Source organism: Lipophrys pholis, assembly GCF_963383615.2.
Source record: "Lipophrys pholis genome assembly, chromosome: 2".
NCBI classification, from domain to species: Eukaryota; Metazoa; Chordata; class Actinopteri; order Blenniiformes; family Blenniidae; genus Lipophrys; species Lipophrys pholis.
The window spans coordinates 27,047,972-27,063,389 of NC_137636.1; the positions used below are offsets into that span (position 1 = coordinate 27,047,972).

Here is a 15,418-nt window from a genome sequence, read left to right on the forward strand (position 1 = left end):
ATCCAAAAGTGTTGCGTTGCAGCTATAATGACAGAATAATGTCCTGCGTGCAGTCAGGCCACAATAGCAGGTTAAATAAAGGTAATGGACTGATGTTATCACACGTAGTGTATATAGTGTACATATTTCAATAATTTTTTTTAACTGTAGATGATCAAAGTCTCCTAAAATTATAACATTTATGAGAGTAAAAGTTAAGGCATGATCTCGGAGATGTCTTGTGCTACAACAAACATTGTGAAGTGAACAAGTTAGCCAAGCAGATTTGATGCTATGGTGACTCAGCATCATGACCCATGGTACAGGGCTGACATTTTGAGATATTAGTGCATTTTTGATTTTATAATTCAAATCATTCCATTTATTTTGACATTATTCAACTTAAAGTTCCTCTAGCAGAATCCACAGGATAAAAATGACAAATTTAGGAGCCAGTTGTAGTTGTTCATGTACATTTCTAATTCATTGTCAATACCTTTCTGAAGAAAATTCACCATTACACTCATAAAAACAAGTATTTACAGCATTTAAATTTTGTGGAACATACCCAGGGTTTGTTGACATCCTGCGGTAACGGAGACGCCCGAAGATTCTTGAGGCAAGATCCTGTTTGTACACTCGATCTTGATTCGCACAGGACAAACGATTAACGATCAGTGTCACAACATTTAAGACAATTCTCATGGCTTGAATACTCTCTTTGATAAAGTTTGGCTTTTTTTTTTTTTTCGGGCTGTGAGGCAGTTCAGCCAACACAAGCTCAAATAAAAACTTAGATTTTACAAGAGAAAGCCTTTTTGGACAAGTCTGCATTGTCACTAGTGATGCTGCCTGCCAACATTTCCCAGAATCCCCCTTGATAACCGCTGCAGGCCAATGCTCATTCAGACGTAAGCTTCAATGATTTCTATTCAAAAGTAATAATTTAGTGTAATAGTTTTGCAGGACCAGAAAGAATGAATGAAGCAAGGACATTGTTGCACTTGTGTAGACTTGCTGACTCAATTCATGCGATCTCAGATACACAATCTGTGTTTGGGTGAATGACAAGCAATGAAGCTGAGGGCCGAGTTGGAAGCTGCAGTGTGTCTGTGGCAGACTTTTGTGTTTTGTCTGGAGATGCGGCTGACAGTTTGTTCCACCTCACAGGACCAACTATTAGTTCCCCCTGGAATGAACCAAGCTGCATTGTTTATTGTCAGCCTTGCGCTGCACAAAATAACCATTTCATTCCACTTGAGAGAGAATCGGCCAAACAAAGAGAAGAAACGCTCCAGATTTTTCTCAGCCACAGTGCAACTTTAACCCATTATAAAGTGCTCATTAGAATACTCGTAAGAGGAATATTTTGAGACTAGGTATTATTTGAAGAGTATTTCAAGAGTCTCCCCACCACTTTTTCTAATTAATTCACTAATTGAGAGTAAAAACAGTAAGAGGTGTTTTCCCAATTTTCCAAGGCAAAGGGCCAAGATATCTGTGTTTATATCAAATTTATAAAACATTTAAATCAAAAGTGTCATTATTTACACAAATTGTTAATGTGTGGTACAAATATTATGTGAAGTCTTCTGTCATTGTCAATAATATTATGAATGAACATATTGTGAGTTGGGGGAAAAAACAAAGAAATTATAAAGTTACCAAATATGGTCACTTATCCAATAAAAAGTGAACCCAAACAAACCTTTACTGAATTAGATTAAACACTTTATCTTTAGAAATGGAAATGTGTCAAATTCCTCTAATAAAGTTTTCACATGGATATTTTTTTCCAGTGAAAACCATCTCCAGAGGCACCTCATTGCATATTTTCAGCCCGTCTCAAACAACAGACTGCTCTCTCTGGAAGTCTAGTCCAGAGGGGCCGTCAGCGGGGTCATCCGGAACAGCGCTTCATTACCGATGCCTTAATTGGAAGCTTGTTTGCCTGTGAAATGTTTGGAAACATTGACGTTAAAGGCAAATTCCTGAGCTGTATCATAAACTATGCACCAGTGAAGAAGGTCGGCGGGGTCAGCAACGGGGTGAGATCCCCTGTAGATACAGACTGTAACGAATACACTGTACGTTAACACATGGATGGAGCTGTGGTGCATGGGAGGGAAACATGACACTGATGGCTGTGGAAAGAAATTCATAGATTTCATAACATTTAAACATGAAATGGTTACTGAATAGTATAAAAATAAAACATGTTTACAGACATTGGTTAGGATGAGCTGCTGCGGTTCAGACCACAGAGTTATACCTAGCTCTCTTTGGCTCTGTCAGAGTAAACAAACGTGCTGAAGAGAACAATACATGTTATAAATATATCAGTGTGTAAATGTTAAAAAGTTAGATGTCAGTGTTTTCTGTCCTGCAGCTGTATTTACTAAAGTTTGCTGAGCTTTGTGACCAGAGGGAAAAAAACATCAACGGGAACCATTTCATTTTTTTTTGTCATGAACAACATAGAAACACACAGTTTAGCTGAGTTTGAGAGGAAACATCATTCTAATCACACAATTTTGAGAAAGGATGAGCAAGAGTCAATAAAAATCCCAAGAGAACTCAGACACTCACTACTTTATCCATCTATTGGCTTTTTTGTTTTATTTTATTTTACAATAAATCAAGTCTTGCTGTTTATTGTGTGTCAAATGTGCTATTACTTGATTTATCATCCATTTAGACCAATGATTCCCAGGGGGACCCGACCTCCGCAACAGACGCCAAAGATTCATGCAGGATTGTGAAGCCCTCTTGATTTGAAGGCATAGAACATATTTTTATTTCTTCAAAATAAATGAGTTTGCATTTCATTAATTTATGTCACAAAACTACAAATTTTACACGTTTACATTAAAAGTGTAAACAGCGGGAGAAAATTGGGTGTGTAGCCAACCGAGACAGTTACATAGAATATGGCCTCACAAAAGCAATAGACTAATTTAGAGCTGGATGCATCTTTTGGGGTGAAAAACTTTTTATTTTATTTTTTAAACTAGTTTTAAACAATGTAAACTGCAGTGGGACCAGACCAACAAAACATCAGAGATGGTGAGTAAAACCTTTTTTTTTTTTTTTTTGGAATAGGACAGGCTGTGGCAGCTCTTGTGATAGTAAAAATGTGGGTTCCACAAGAAAAAAGGTTGGGAACCTCCGCTCCAGATTACTTTATCCAACTCAACATGCAACAATTAACCCCTAAAAGCATATTTCTGGAAAACTGCAGAGAAAACAATGAACCATGGATATTCTCACCGTGATGCGGGAGTGCAAACCACTTCGTACCATGTCACTGTTGTCCAATCCTTCAAAAGCCAAGTTTTCCACGTCTTCCTTCACACCAGAGCTCCATTGTGACACGCTGATTGGATTCAGGTGTGTTGGAGCAGGAAGACGTCTAAAACATGCACGAAACTGCCCCCTCGGATTGGACAAAAGAGGCATGCTATGTTTTGCTTAAACTGCCACTTTAATTCATTATATACTTACTTTTATGGTAAAAGACTGATTTATGATAAGTGGCAGCTGCTTGAGCTAATTAAAGTACAATTACGCATTAACTTTACGCGTGAGGGGAGAGAAAGAATAGTCATTGCAGGATTTCTTTCATGCCTTTTTTTTTTTTGTTTCCTGGAGAGAGAAAGAAAATATCTGGTTTTGTTACCAGCTTCAAAAGTGTTCTGCCAACGTTGGAGAGTCACTTGAGGTGATCAATCAGATCGTTTACCTGCCTCTGGCTGCAGCTTGGACGGTGAGAGAGAGCAGAGGCGGGGGGAGACACTCGGGCTGATCTGCCCTCTTTCTTCCCACGCAAACCGCCGCCGACACTCACACAGCGAAGGAAGGAGGCTCACCTTCACATTTGACACGACACACACTCAGACAAAGTAGTGTATTTCGTCAGGGGGCGCAGCGCGGTGTGTTTTCCGCCCGCTGCGGCCGCTTTCCAGCTTTCTGCCACTCGGTGCCTCCGTGCGTAAAACCAGACCCGCCGAAATCACCGCGGTGACCCGCGTCCGGAGTTTATACTATGTCTGGCTTTGATTTTCTACTCTGGTTGCGGAGTAGCTGATTTACATGGATCATAGTGAAAAGTCCTGATCTGTACCTGGATTAATGTGTCGACCATGAGGATACCTGCGCTTGGGGAGGATACGCTTGTTTGAAAGTACAGTGAAGTGTCAAATCCTTCACCATACCCGCATCATTAACCCAAAGGTATGTTTACTTGGTAATGTACAGTGGGCTGCACGTTCTTGTCATAGTTCTGCAATAACTTTGAAATCATCAGCAATTTTTCTGGAGTCTAAATCATACTAGAGCAGCCAATTTGCTTTTTAAGGAGTTCTTTCTCCTGTGAAATGTGGTTCAATAGATTTATTTAAGCAAATGTGTAGAGTTATGGTGGGCTATATTTTAGGAAGGTGAGGGCTGGATCTGAGGCAAGGGTGTCAAACATATGGACAGAACTGGTCCTCCTGAGGCTCCATTTAGTCTCTGGATGACCTTGTAAAGTGAAAAAATTTCCATTAATTTCATTTTACAATAAAGCATACAATAAGACATCACTCAGACCACAGTGATACAGCAGTGAAAGCTACCTGCTTCACTGGCTGAGAAGAAATGTTGACATCAAACCCAAACTGTAATGGTGAAATTGAGGAAACATGTTGAAGACCGTAGAAATAGGGTTTCCTTTGGAAAAACAGCCTTTTAGAAATTTTGACAGCTTTTGGGATTCAAAAAAGGATTAAGAGAAGTTATCAGTTATCAGTATTAAAATTTAGGTGCAACAAAAGGAACAGAAACACCAAATTGACGACATGGTTTTTGAACATGTATTTTGCACCAAGAGGCATCTTAAATATGGAATAATGCTAAAATGTTATGTATTTTAAAAAACATTTGGTGACAAATATCAAAATGCCTAGTTCATATAGTTAAATGGAGAGATTTTTTTTTAAATGAACTCAACAAAAACAAATTGGTATAAATGTCCCCGGAACTTCAGTTGAGCTTGACAGCCTTGCTGGGGAGGGAGGGTCAGTTTTTCAGCATGGTTGGGGGGGGGCAAGAAGGAACCCAAGAGGTCAAGTCACACGGTCAAGTGAGTCGGAGTCTTTTTTTAGGTCAGGATATTGAAATGTGCGAGTTCTCAAACTTTGGGGTCTAGCTCCCGATAGAATGATAGAATTTCTTTGCACATTTTTGTCATGCCGTCACTTTTCATTGCACAGTTATTCAGTGTGGCCACTGAGAGTAGAAAATGCCACCATCACTTTGGTGTTTGCTAATGTGAACTTCTCTTTTCACACCCAAGAGTCCCCCACTGAGCAGTAAGGAGCGATGCAGGGAGCCTGTCCCTGGACTATCAGGTAATTGGACTATTTGTGCATTCATTTGTTGTTTGCTGTTCTAGTCCTGCCGCCACTTTGTAACTCCCTACCTTGCCTATTCAGTATATCCGTAATTTAAAGTACGAGTAGTGCAAAGCTGTAGTCATTTCTCATGTGTCTGCAGAGTTTCCGTGCTGCTGTTCTTGCTTTGGTCGGACCCCTTGGACAGCCAGCAGACGACAGACCACAGAAAGGTGAGCAGTGGTTGCATATTAGATGGTGCCATGAGCAAGCTGTTTGATGTCTTCACAGTCATGAGTTGAGACCGCCTTCCATTTTTTTTTTCTTTAAATTTTTCTTTACTCTTTCATTAAATGCACCAGACATTGCTTCCCTCCGAGCGTGGCACGCATGATTGTGTCTTGTCAGCAAAGCCAAACAGCACACTAAATAAAAGTGTTCCCACGGGAGGAGAACCCAACACGAGTGGTAATCTGTGAACTTGTAGTGTGAGGGAGTGAAAGCTTCTGTGGATAGCGGCAGAATGGAGAGGGCTGATGTCAGCTGTCAGCAAAGCACCTCTTGAACCCTGAAGCCAAAGGAGCCACATGGCAGAAACTTGTGGACGAGGCTGACGGACACATCGAAGGGCCTGTCAGTTAGTAGGGGGTCAGTGCAAGTTGGCTCCACGTGTTTCCACTGGGACTCCAGCTGTGTGACCTATTGCTGACCCGGAGACGACAGTGGCGTTGAGTTACAAAAGCTGCAGTAGTAGAAGAGGCGGGGGAGGGAGGTCTGAGCTCTCTCTGAATAGCTGCACCGACTGATTGACAGTAGAGGAGCTCCCTGCCAACTCTCCCGACTGCTTCTGTATTCTCTTTCCATCCTCAAGAAGTCAAAGGCAGCTCAGCTTTTACTACGGCCATGTGTTTGCCCACAGAGGTTGCTGTGAATGGAGACAAAGTGCTCCTTAAAGAGCAGGACTTCCACGCAGCTCCGCAAATAAAGCCGGCTTGGCATCGCGCTGCCGCTGGCAGCTTACTCAAAAAGAGTGCAACGATCGCTGCTAATACGTCCCTGGCAGAGTCACACAGAGGGATAGAGTCAACAGTGAGAACCGCAGGTAGCCAATAGGGGATGGACCGCTCGCAGACACCCACTAATCAGCTAAATCAAGGCTTTATGAGCGTGAACAGAGGTCTGTTTCATGAACAGTGGTGAGGGGCGGTGAAGCAGGATAGTCATGGTGATGAGATGAGGTCACTGACTTGAGCTTTTATACAAGGCCATGATCTGCAGGGATTAAAGTCTTGTTGTTGATGGGTTTTTTTTGGGGGGGGGCTTCCATCAGTTATTGGCATTCACATGCAATTGCACTGCTGGACTTCTCTGCAACTTTGTGGCCATGCTCATAAAGGCTGTTTCATCTCCCTACAGGTTCCTCAGAGGGCAGAATCCCTACAGGAGTTCAGGGCAGAGCATGGAGAGATTCAGGGCTCCTGGGGAACCTGGGGGTCCTGGTCCACCTGCTCCCGGAGTTGTGGAAAAGGAGTCCAAGAGCAGACCAGACCTTGTCTGCCTGTGTACAGTCCGAGGTACCCCTCCAGAGGGGGTATCCTTCCCGAGCAATCGGGCCATGTAGTTTCAGCCCTGCGGCCTACTGTTCCCCTGCATCATGACCCAGTCAGATCTTCCAACAGCAGCGGCCGTGGAGAGACATGGAGGGACCGAGAGACCAGGCCTAGTGGGCAAAGGTACGCTGTGGGTGCGGGTTCGGTCTGTGTAGAGCTGACCAAGAGATTAGCAACCATGTAGGCATAAATTTGCTATATACACAATGGAAAATAAAAGCAGTATCTGCAACTAGAGTTTCTTTTAAATTGTGTGTTTAGTTGCTGTAGTGTGACACAATGTATTGCTTATTAGGATTCTGTGACGGGACTGATCAACAGAAAGGTATAAAAACTATAGTATAGGTGACGATAGATGTATAGATTACCAAAATATATTCTAGACTGGATGATAGCTCAGTGCTGATAGTGGAAGACAACTTATGTTGGATTTGGCACAGTTCACGTTTTTCTGACTGCCACATCAGACAGTCATAGACACTTCCCTGTCCGGTGACGGTCATATTCATCTGCATGATAATTGGTTAATATGCGTCAGTCTTACTGAATATTGGGATTACAAGATGTTTCATTAGGAAAATGACAACATTCAAGTTGCCTTTCATGTGGCAACGTCCTGCCTGCAGTCCGGTGACAAATTAGATTCAAATGGTTAAGTGGCAAAATGTATGTATAAAAGAGCTCTGCACAACTATGTAGCTTCCATGAAATAAACATCCATTCAGTTGAACATTGAGCCGCAACACATGGAAACTGTAGCATTGCTGCAACGCATCTGTGACCATCTTAAGCCAATGTGACTTAAAGATCAGCACTGAGTTTGTCTTTATGCAGATTTTCTTCACTATCCACACATTTTACTCGCATTTCTTCAGCGGCCACGGAGATTAGTAGGTTCCATCTGACTGGCTTAATATGTTCACGTTCAGAACATGAACGCACCACGCATGGTAACTTGATTTATCACAGTTCAGTCTTTTGCGATATGTTGATATTGTAATGATGAGAAAATTCCAGTATATTTAGCAGCCCTGAAGTAATTCAAAAACACTGAATAAAGTCCATGTCAATCTCGGCAAGATGACGTAAGAATATTTGGACTTTGGCTTTTTTGTCTTTGTTATGGTGAATCCACAGTTTCGAATGATTCTTCCTCTTACTTGTGGCCCATCCGTTTTTTTTCCTTCCCACAGGGAACTGTTGGCAAATTTGATTATGTGACATTGATTTTGACTCTATCAAACTTCGGTAAGAATACGCACAGCATTTTCAGCCCCCCTCCCCCTGGTTTTAAGATGGGCAGGTCCACATAGCTGGAATACAGCTGCACTGCATGCAGAGCTGCCTGGTCTAAAAGTGACTCCTTGGAGCCATCACCGTGGGCCATCTGACTGCCCTCCAGCTCTTTTATGGTTGAAGTCAAAGGCCCGGCTGGTGCTTGGCTGCTTTGTGACCTCCTTCCTGTTGTGCCTGCTCTTAAACAAATAGCACTGACAGCTGAGGGCCGGGTCGAGGTGGCAGTGGGGAGTTTGAGCATAAAGAGATGAATGACCACACTGGTGCCCAGATTTCTCTTTCTTGGCTCCTACGAAAGTTGCAGGCTGGGCCACAGTGCTCTTCCCGCGTAAAAGATGGCACAAAGCAGTAATGTGCTTTCAGTTTCAGGAATGTTGCCAAAGACTTGTATTGTTAGAAGTGAAGATAAAAGCAGTATGTTTTGAGTGATTAATTCCCTCATATTTGTGTTTTCAGGAGGTTCCCTCACATCATCCCTGGGCGATATGGCTATGGTAGAGCCCCTTATGTTGCTCCTCTGCAGACGGATGCTGGCCGGGTCACTGAGACACATCACCCACGCAGACAGAGACGCTCTGCTGCTGCCAGTTCCCACCACCCCTCTGCGAGAGGCCACGGTGGCCACAGGTCAAACAGCCCGGATCCCTCCAGCAGCCACCATCGATACACCAGACCCTATGTGCAACCTAGAAATAACCCAGTCTGGGCCCCCCTGTACCAGCCTTCATCAGTCAACCAGGCCGAGGTCCAGACGAAGACGCAATCGGGCAGCGAGACCTCCAACACTCAGCAGCATCAAGAGAGGCCCTACAACCCTCTGCCTTCTTCTTATTGCCGCGGAGAGCACGCTCACTACAGGATCTGCAACAGTAATGTATGAGAATGTGTTCCTCCAAAACATTTTACCTTTTGCCACGGTTCAAACTGTCCCGAGTACAGGAGAGAGCATTCTTTTCACATTTTGCAGACGTACAATTTAGAGTAATTGGACTCTCTGATTGTGTGCTGTTTCCTCGCTGCACTGTGAATGGACTGGCAACCTGTTCAGAGTGGATAAAGCATGTATGAGGGATGGATGAACAAATAGAAGAGGGTTTTCTTATGTGTGTGCATGTAGGGTGAACCTCACGATACAGTTTGAAAGCAAATGTTCGTCTTTTTTTTTTTTTTTTACAAACTGAAGGATCAGTGTAGTTCTGTACTGTCAGATTCATGTAATTATTACTTTTCTGTATATATTTTAAACTCACATCTCGGTTGATACACCTCATATTACAAAGGCGAGACACACTCATAAAGTTAACCAGGTGGTGGAGCCTGTCACAGCTCGCATTCAGCAGGTTACCCGTCCATCAAAAGGAAAACACTAAACAAAACACACATTCTGGCTCAGGGAGGTCATGCAAATTCACACAGGACTTTTTCCTTTTCGGGTGTTATTCTGTCACAAGCAAAGTATTTCCACCTTCACATTATTGAGGGTTTTTTCCTCTCTCTTTCTGTGGGTTTCTCTTTATTGCAGTTTGGCGTTTTGGTTCTTCGTTGTTTGTGTGTGATTGAGTTTCACCACAGAGCCACATCTATACCTGAACTTTAATCTTGCTAATTGGAGAAATCCACTCTTATTTTTGATAGAGCTACTAAAGCTATGACTGTATATGTCTTCATGAAATGAGAAATGAGTGCTACAGCGTTCCCGTCTGTGCTGCTCATACTGCCAAGCTCTTCAAAATATTCTGTCATTTATCCAAACGTGAACCTGCTGCTCATCAAACCCTCACTTATTTATTGTTGTGCACTTGACTTGTTGAAGTTTTCACTCAGACATGTATATTTTTCAATTAACATTTATCTAAAGCTAAATCTTCCAAATACCAGCTTTTAAATTTAATCTGCCGACGGTTTCAGTAAAAAACGCTGCTTTAACAGTTGTTTATGTGGACGTACCAGATGTACAGCCAGCGTTGATACAAAGTGTTCAGACGAGGGCTGTTAATCTGATCCGATGGAGCCGTGCAGCGAAATAAATTCAAACAATGTCTGGTTCTGTACATTGTCTCACTGGTGTGTGATGACATAGATATTCAAGCAACGTAAAGCAGGCCTGAGGCTTGTTTGGACAAAGGATGTATGGAGAGACTCTGTGGAGTTCAGGTTTCACTGCGGAGCCGTCATAAATACTGCAATCTGCACCACTTTGAAGGCCGAGCTTCGAATGGAGGGAGAGAAACAACGCTGAGATGGTTGGTTGTAGTGGTCGGAGGCCATCAAAGACTGAGAGGCGGCTGTTGATCCAAAAAGAGTTACCTGTCCCAGTCTGTGTTTTCAAGGAAAATAAATGCATGTATTTGTGTGTGTGCTCCCTGATTCTACCCCTCAGGCCTGTCCTCCATCCAGCAGACCCATCAGAGCTGTCCAGTGTTCCTCCTACAACAACCAACCCTTCATGGGAAGACTTTACGAGTGGGAGCCTTTCAACGAAGGTACGTTTGTAAATGTATACGTTTGGAGCATTTCATGTTTTCTGCACTCTGGAGATATTATACCAGCTTTTAATAAAATATTGGTAATTGTTTCTCATACATATATGAAAGTAATATGGAGTTGTTACAAAAAGTAGTGACGCGACACAATAGCAAATCATTGTGGCCAGTTTTATTTTCATCTTGGCAATTTATTGTTAAGGATTGAATAAAAAGTGCCTCAGACATGAAAACGTCTCAATTAGGTAGTTAACCAGATTCAAATTGATTATAAAAAAGAATCAGTTGGAGCTTAGAACTTGGCTGCTTCAAGTCTATAGCTACTTTACAGGAACAGAGAAATTAGTTTTCTCCCTCAGGGCTGTGAGAATTTGGGACCTGTCATTGACCCCCGGCTGGGTTGTTTGATGGTTTACTGTAGATAGGGCTTTATGAAAAGATTGAATATCGCCCACGGTGATCCTGAAGGAAAACGCATAATGTTTTTTTTTTTTTTTAATCAAACGTTGCAGGACTGAAGTACTTTTTGGTATTCTTAAGTTGTAAATGTCATCACAATGCAGGTGAAGTATGAATACAGTGTTTATTACAGTTATCAGGCTTCATCCACCGGAACACCATGAAGGTTTAAAATCTTAAAGCAGGCAGGTCATGTTGCCAGTATGGCTGAAAAATCAAACCGGTCCCTCTCATCTGCGAGAAAGCTGGCGTCCTCTCCTGAAAAGAACGCCATATAGTCAGTCCACCTCCATATTCACTGTGTTTTATGCCTTTAGCTGCCTGACAGATGACCCACAAGTCCTCCAGGCAATACATCACAGTACATTTCAATAAATCTCCGGCTCCCTGAATGATGCTCATTCATACAAACTCTCTGACCTCACACACCTGAGGTATCCCGGCAACGGTTAAAAACACCTGACGATCTGCAAACCGTTGCGCGTGGTAACAACAGCCTCAAAAATAATCATGCAGATATGTATTTTGAGCTCTGCAGCTTTGACTGACGCCTGATGCAAGATTAAATAACCGCAGGTGACAGTGCAAGGTTGAGTCCGGATCATTCGACACCTTTCCTAAACAGCACTTTCACATACTCCCAGACATCTGTTTAACAAATACCTGGCTTCCCAGGCTTGTAGTATATCTTCAGTAACTGTTAAAACATATGAATGAAATGGGAAACACGGGATCAGGATTGTCTTCATCTGCTTACTGCTGTTTTTGTGACATCAAATGTTTCAAGAGCATCAGACTTTTTTTTGTTGTTGTTGTAAAAAGATGTAGCCTACAGATGGAGGAATAATTACCTTGTTACAATAAATGCAGTTTTGTAACTTTCTAGAAATGGAAATAATGCTGTAGTTCATTGCAAGACTAGATTTTTAAAGGTGTACAGACGGTGTGAGAGAATAGAAATCGAACTCGGTAACATGGCGTAGCATTCCGTGTGGGGTAAAGTCTATTAACCTTTAAAGTGTTTTTTAAGAAAAATCATATCTTTTCGGGCTCATGATTTTATGGAACATTACTGTGGAAAATGTGCAGAAGCTGGAATGTATACAACGACATATATCAAACAGAGTGAAGGAAATCTACTGTGATTGTGCTCTTCTTGTGTCCATCCTGTGTTTTTCACATCTCCTGTAAATTTGCACCCCGTCAAATGATGCCTTGCCTTATGTGGGTCATTTTTAGCCGGAAGACATTTAGGTTTCGGCATCAACACCTGATTGCAAATCTGTAAATGTAGTTTCACACTGCAGATGTTAAAGATGTGATATTTAATTAAAGCTTCAGATACAGATCAGAGGGGTTAGCAGTCCTGCAAAAAACTACATGAGCAAAGTCGGCACCATTGCATGTCTGTTGGATATTTGTTTGGTATCTCATGGAGCAGCCAGGTATAGTTATTGCTGAATAACATCCGCTATAAATGCTGAACTTTATTACCTTCATTTTTTGCTACATACAGATAAGCGTTTAAATACTTGGGGGGGGGGGGGGATGCTCATGTTGAAATTCCTGATTGAAATTTATCCTTCAGTTCCTGGGGAGCAGCACTGCGAGCTCCACTGCCGGGCCATCGGCTTCAGGTTCTACGTGCGACAGTCGGAGCGGGTGATTGACGGGACGCCATGTGGGCTGAACGACTCGTCTCTCTGTGTGGCGGGGAAATGTGCGGTAGGCTACAAACACATTTGCTGTTTTCAACGTTGAGGAAGGAAATGGGAAGGCTTCATTTGATTTGTTGAAGATATTTAAAGTTGTAATCTACTGGAGTCCTGAAGGGGATTTGTGAAATGCAGGGAACTGTTACTATTTTTGCCTCACTGGTTCCCTTTTAAAGGTTAAAATATAATTGCACCATTGCCTTCATTGGGAAAAAGTTATTTCTGTGGAACAAAGCAGATTTTCCATTCATCCCTTTTTAAACACATGGAGGAAGATGAAGAGAGTTCTCCTGCTTTGTAGAGGAGCGGAAGCTTCAAGATGACGGTTTTGGTGCGGAGACACTTCAGTGTGTGTGTGAACAGAGACACACACACACACACACACACACACACCTGGTTATCGTAGGACGTCTGTAATGGTTGGAGAGGGTCGGGAGTTTATTAACACTACATCTGAGGTCCATGATAGTGTTTGGATGTGACGTAATGTTTGACTGATGGAAATAATTGCATTTCAAAACTCAGAACGAAGAATGCTGATATGATGAAAGTGAGGCTTTTTGTGTGTTTGTCTTTGTTATAGTTTCATTTGTCATAGTTTCATTTGAATTAATAGGACTGCTAAAGTAAATGGACCTAAATACCGTAAAAATATACCCAAACCCTCATTGGGTCACTTTTCTTTATTTTTTAAACAAAAGAAGATTCAAGTAATGTGTATTTCAAAGAAAAGATGGCTTTTGTCATCTCATTCTGTCACTTTGTCAATAGCTGTCAGGCAAATGTCTTCTGATCAGTCGGTCTTTAACAGCTTTGTCTTGGCTGGCAATTTTGTAAGGTACTCTTAAACGAACATTGCAACTTGTTGATTAATCTGTTATGGTAAGGTTTTGAATAGTTGGAAGGAGGCAGGTGTAAAAGTGGCTGCTCAGCTACTCCATTGTCAGAATGTGGTGGTCTCTCATTTCACTGACAAGAAGCAGGTTAAAGGTTTATATGAAATGTCCAGTGTCGTATTTGAACAAACCAAGATTCAAACTTACCAGCTGGAATGATGATTGTCCATTAAACACCAGGTCATTGAGCAGAAAGCCTTGATGTGGGACTTCCTGTAATTATGACTAATGCCCTGTAACTGCATTGGCAATAATAAAGATGTACGGACATTCAGATTCTTTGAACCCAAAAGGTGTCCATTTCCATGTACAAAATTTGTTTTAGTTTTATTACAATGCAAAGTACATACCAGTAAGTAATACTATAAGGCTGGCATGATCTTCATCACGTTATTTGTTTTTTTTTCCTGGATTCCCACTTTCAGTTTCAATTTTATCCTGAATTAATTTTGCGGAGAGAAATGTTTTATTCTTTGTGTCGCGTGAGTTAAGTTGTAATGCTCCTGGCTGTTAGCAGCAGAGGGCAGCACAGCATTACGAGTAAGATCTGGGTTTGTGTTGAGGAGAAGTGAAGGTCAGCCGGCTGAAGCGGGGACGCTGTCGACATACGGGCCTGTGTACGGTTGGCTGTGTGTATTTTATGTGCTGGATTCACTTTAACAGTCTTTTGATCAAGGTTTAACTGTAAGAAATGGAGCTGGTTTCCAGCTGGCCGTGCTGACCTCACTGTATTAACCCTCATGTGTTTCCCATGCACAGTAATCCTGCAACAATCTCTGCAACATTAAGATTTAATCAAGACTGAGAGCCCTCTGATCTCTGACTTTGGCCTTGATCACATTTCATCCATTGAAACACACAGACACACACTCACACACACACAACATTGTGATCCTTCACATAGGTTCATTTGTTTTAGTCTCAGTAGTTGCAGCTAAACTGTGATTTATGAGCTCAAATAAAGCAGCTATGTAAAACACTTGCTTTTCTTTCCCCCTCTCCAGGATCAGATTTTTCTAACACACTAATGAAATACTTAAACTTGCCAGCCCTTTATTGGAAAGGGGGATTTATTTATTTTTTTCTCTTCTCTTTCCCTGCTGAGATCTTCTCAGCTGGTCCTGCCATTTAAACAGAACATCCCTCCAGCTACAGTCCAACATACAATGCAAAAACATCTGGATAATTGAATTTAATCATGGTCGTTGTCATGATTGGAATTGAGCATTATTGTGGGAATTTATAAATGTTTGCAGCAGTTGGCCCCCACAGGTTTTTATCTCCCCTGGAGGAGGTAAGAGGACCCTGCAGATACACCACATATGGTATATACATGATGCTCAAAGCAAGAGATGTCCGTAGATGTATATTGATAAAGGGAGAAAAAAAAGACCCTAGCAAGTAGAGCTTGGTTGAAGTGTGCAAAGACGGCCATTCATCAGTAGCAGAAACGGGAACCGGAGGAAGAAAGAAGACTTTGCTGCTCTGAGGAACTGTTTGAAGTGTCAGTCATCGCCGGAGCCTGTCTGGGTCAGCTGACGGTCAGCTGGTTCGCTGGACTCTGCTTGACTTAACATGGCACTTCGCAGCATCAGAAGGCGACATCCC

The 15,418-nt window shown here is 42.2% G+C and overlaps 1 protein-coding gene across 1 annotated transcript in view; it reads left to right on the top strand.

The window, feature by feature from the left end:
- Window positions 1–5,340: 5,340 nt before the first annotated feature.
- Window positions 5,341–15,418, top strand: part of thsd4 (thrombospondin type 1 domain containing 4) — a gene marked incomplete at its 5' end in the record, with an annotated part of 52,183 nt that continues 42,105 nt past the window's right edge. The window contains 6 exons of the mRNA XM_080458464.1: window positions 5,341–5,369; window positions 5,515–5,584; window positions 6,768–7,084; window positions 8,714–9,131; window positions 10,638–10,740; window positions 12,788–12,924. Coding sequence (XP_080314590.1) covers window positions 5,341–5,369; window positions 5,515–5,584; window positions 6,768–7,084; window positions 8,714–9,131; window positions 10,638–10,740; window positions 12,788–12,924 — 1,074 coding nt within the window. The remainder of the gene's footprint in view (window positions 5,370–5,514; window positions 5,585–6,767; window positions 7,085–8,713; window positions 9,132–10,637; window positions 10,741–12,787; window positions 12,925–15,418) is intronic.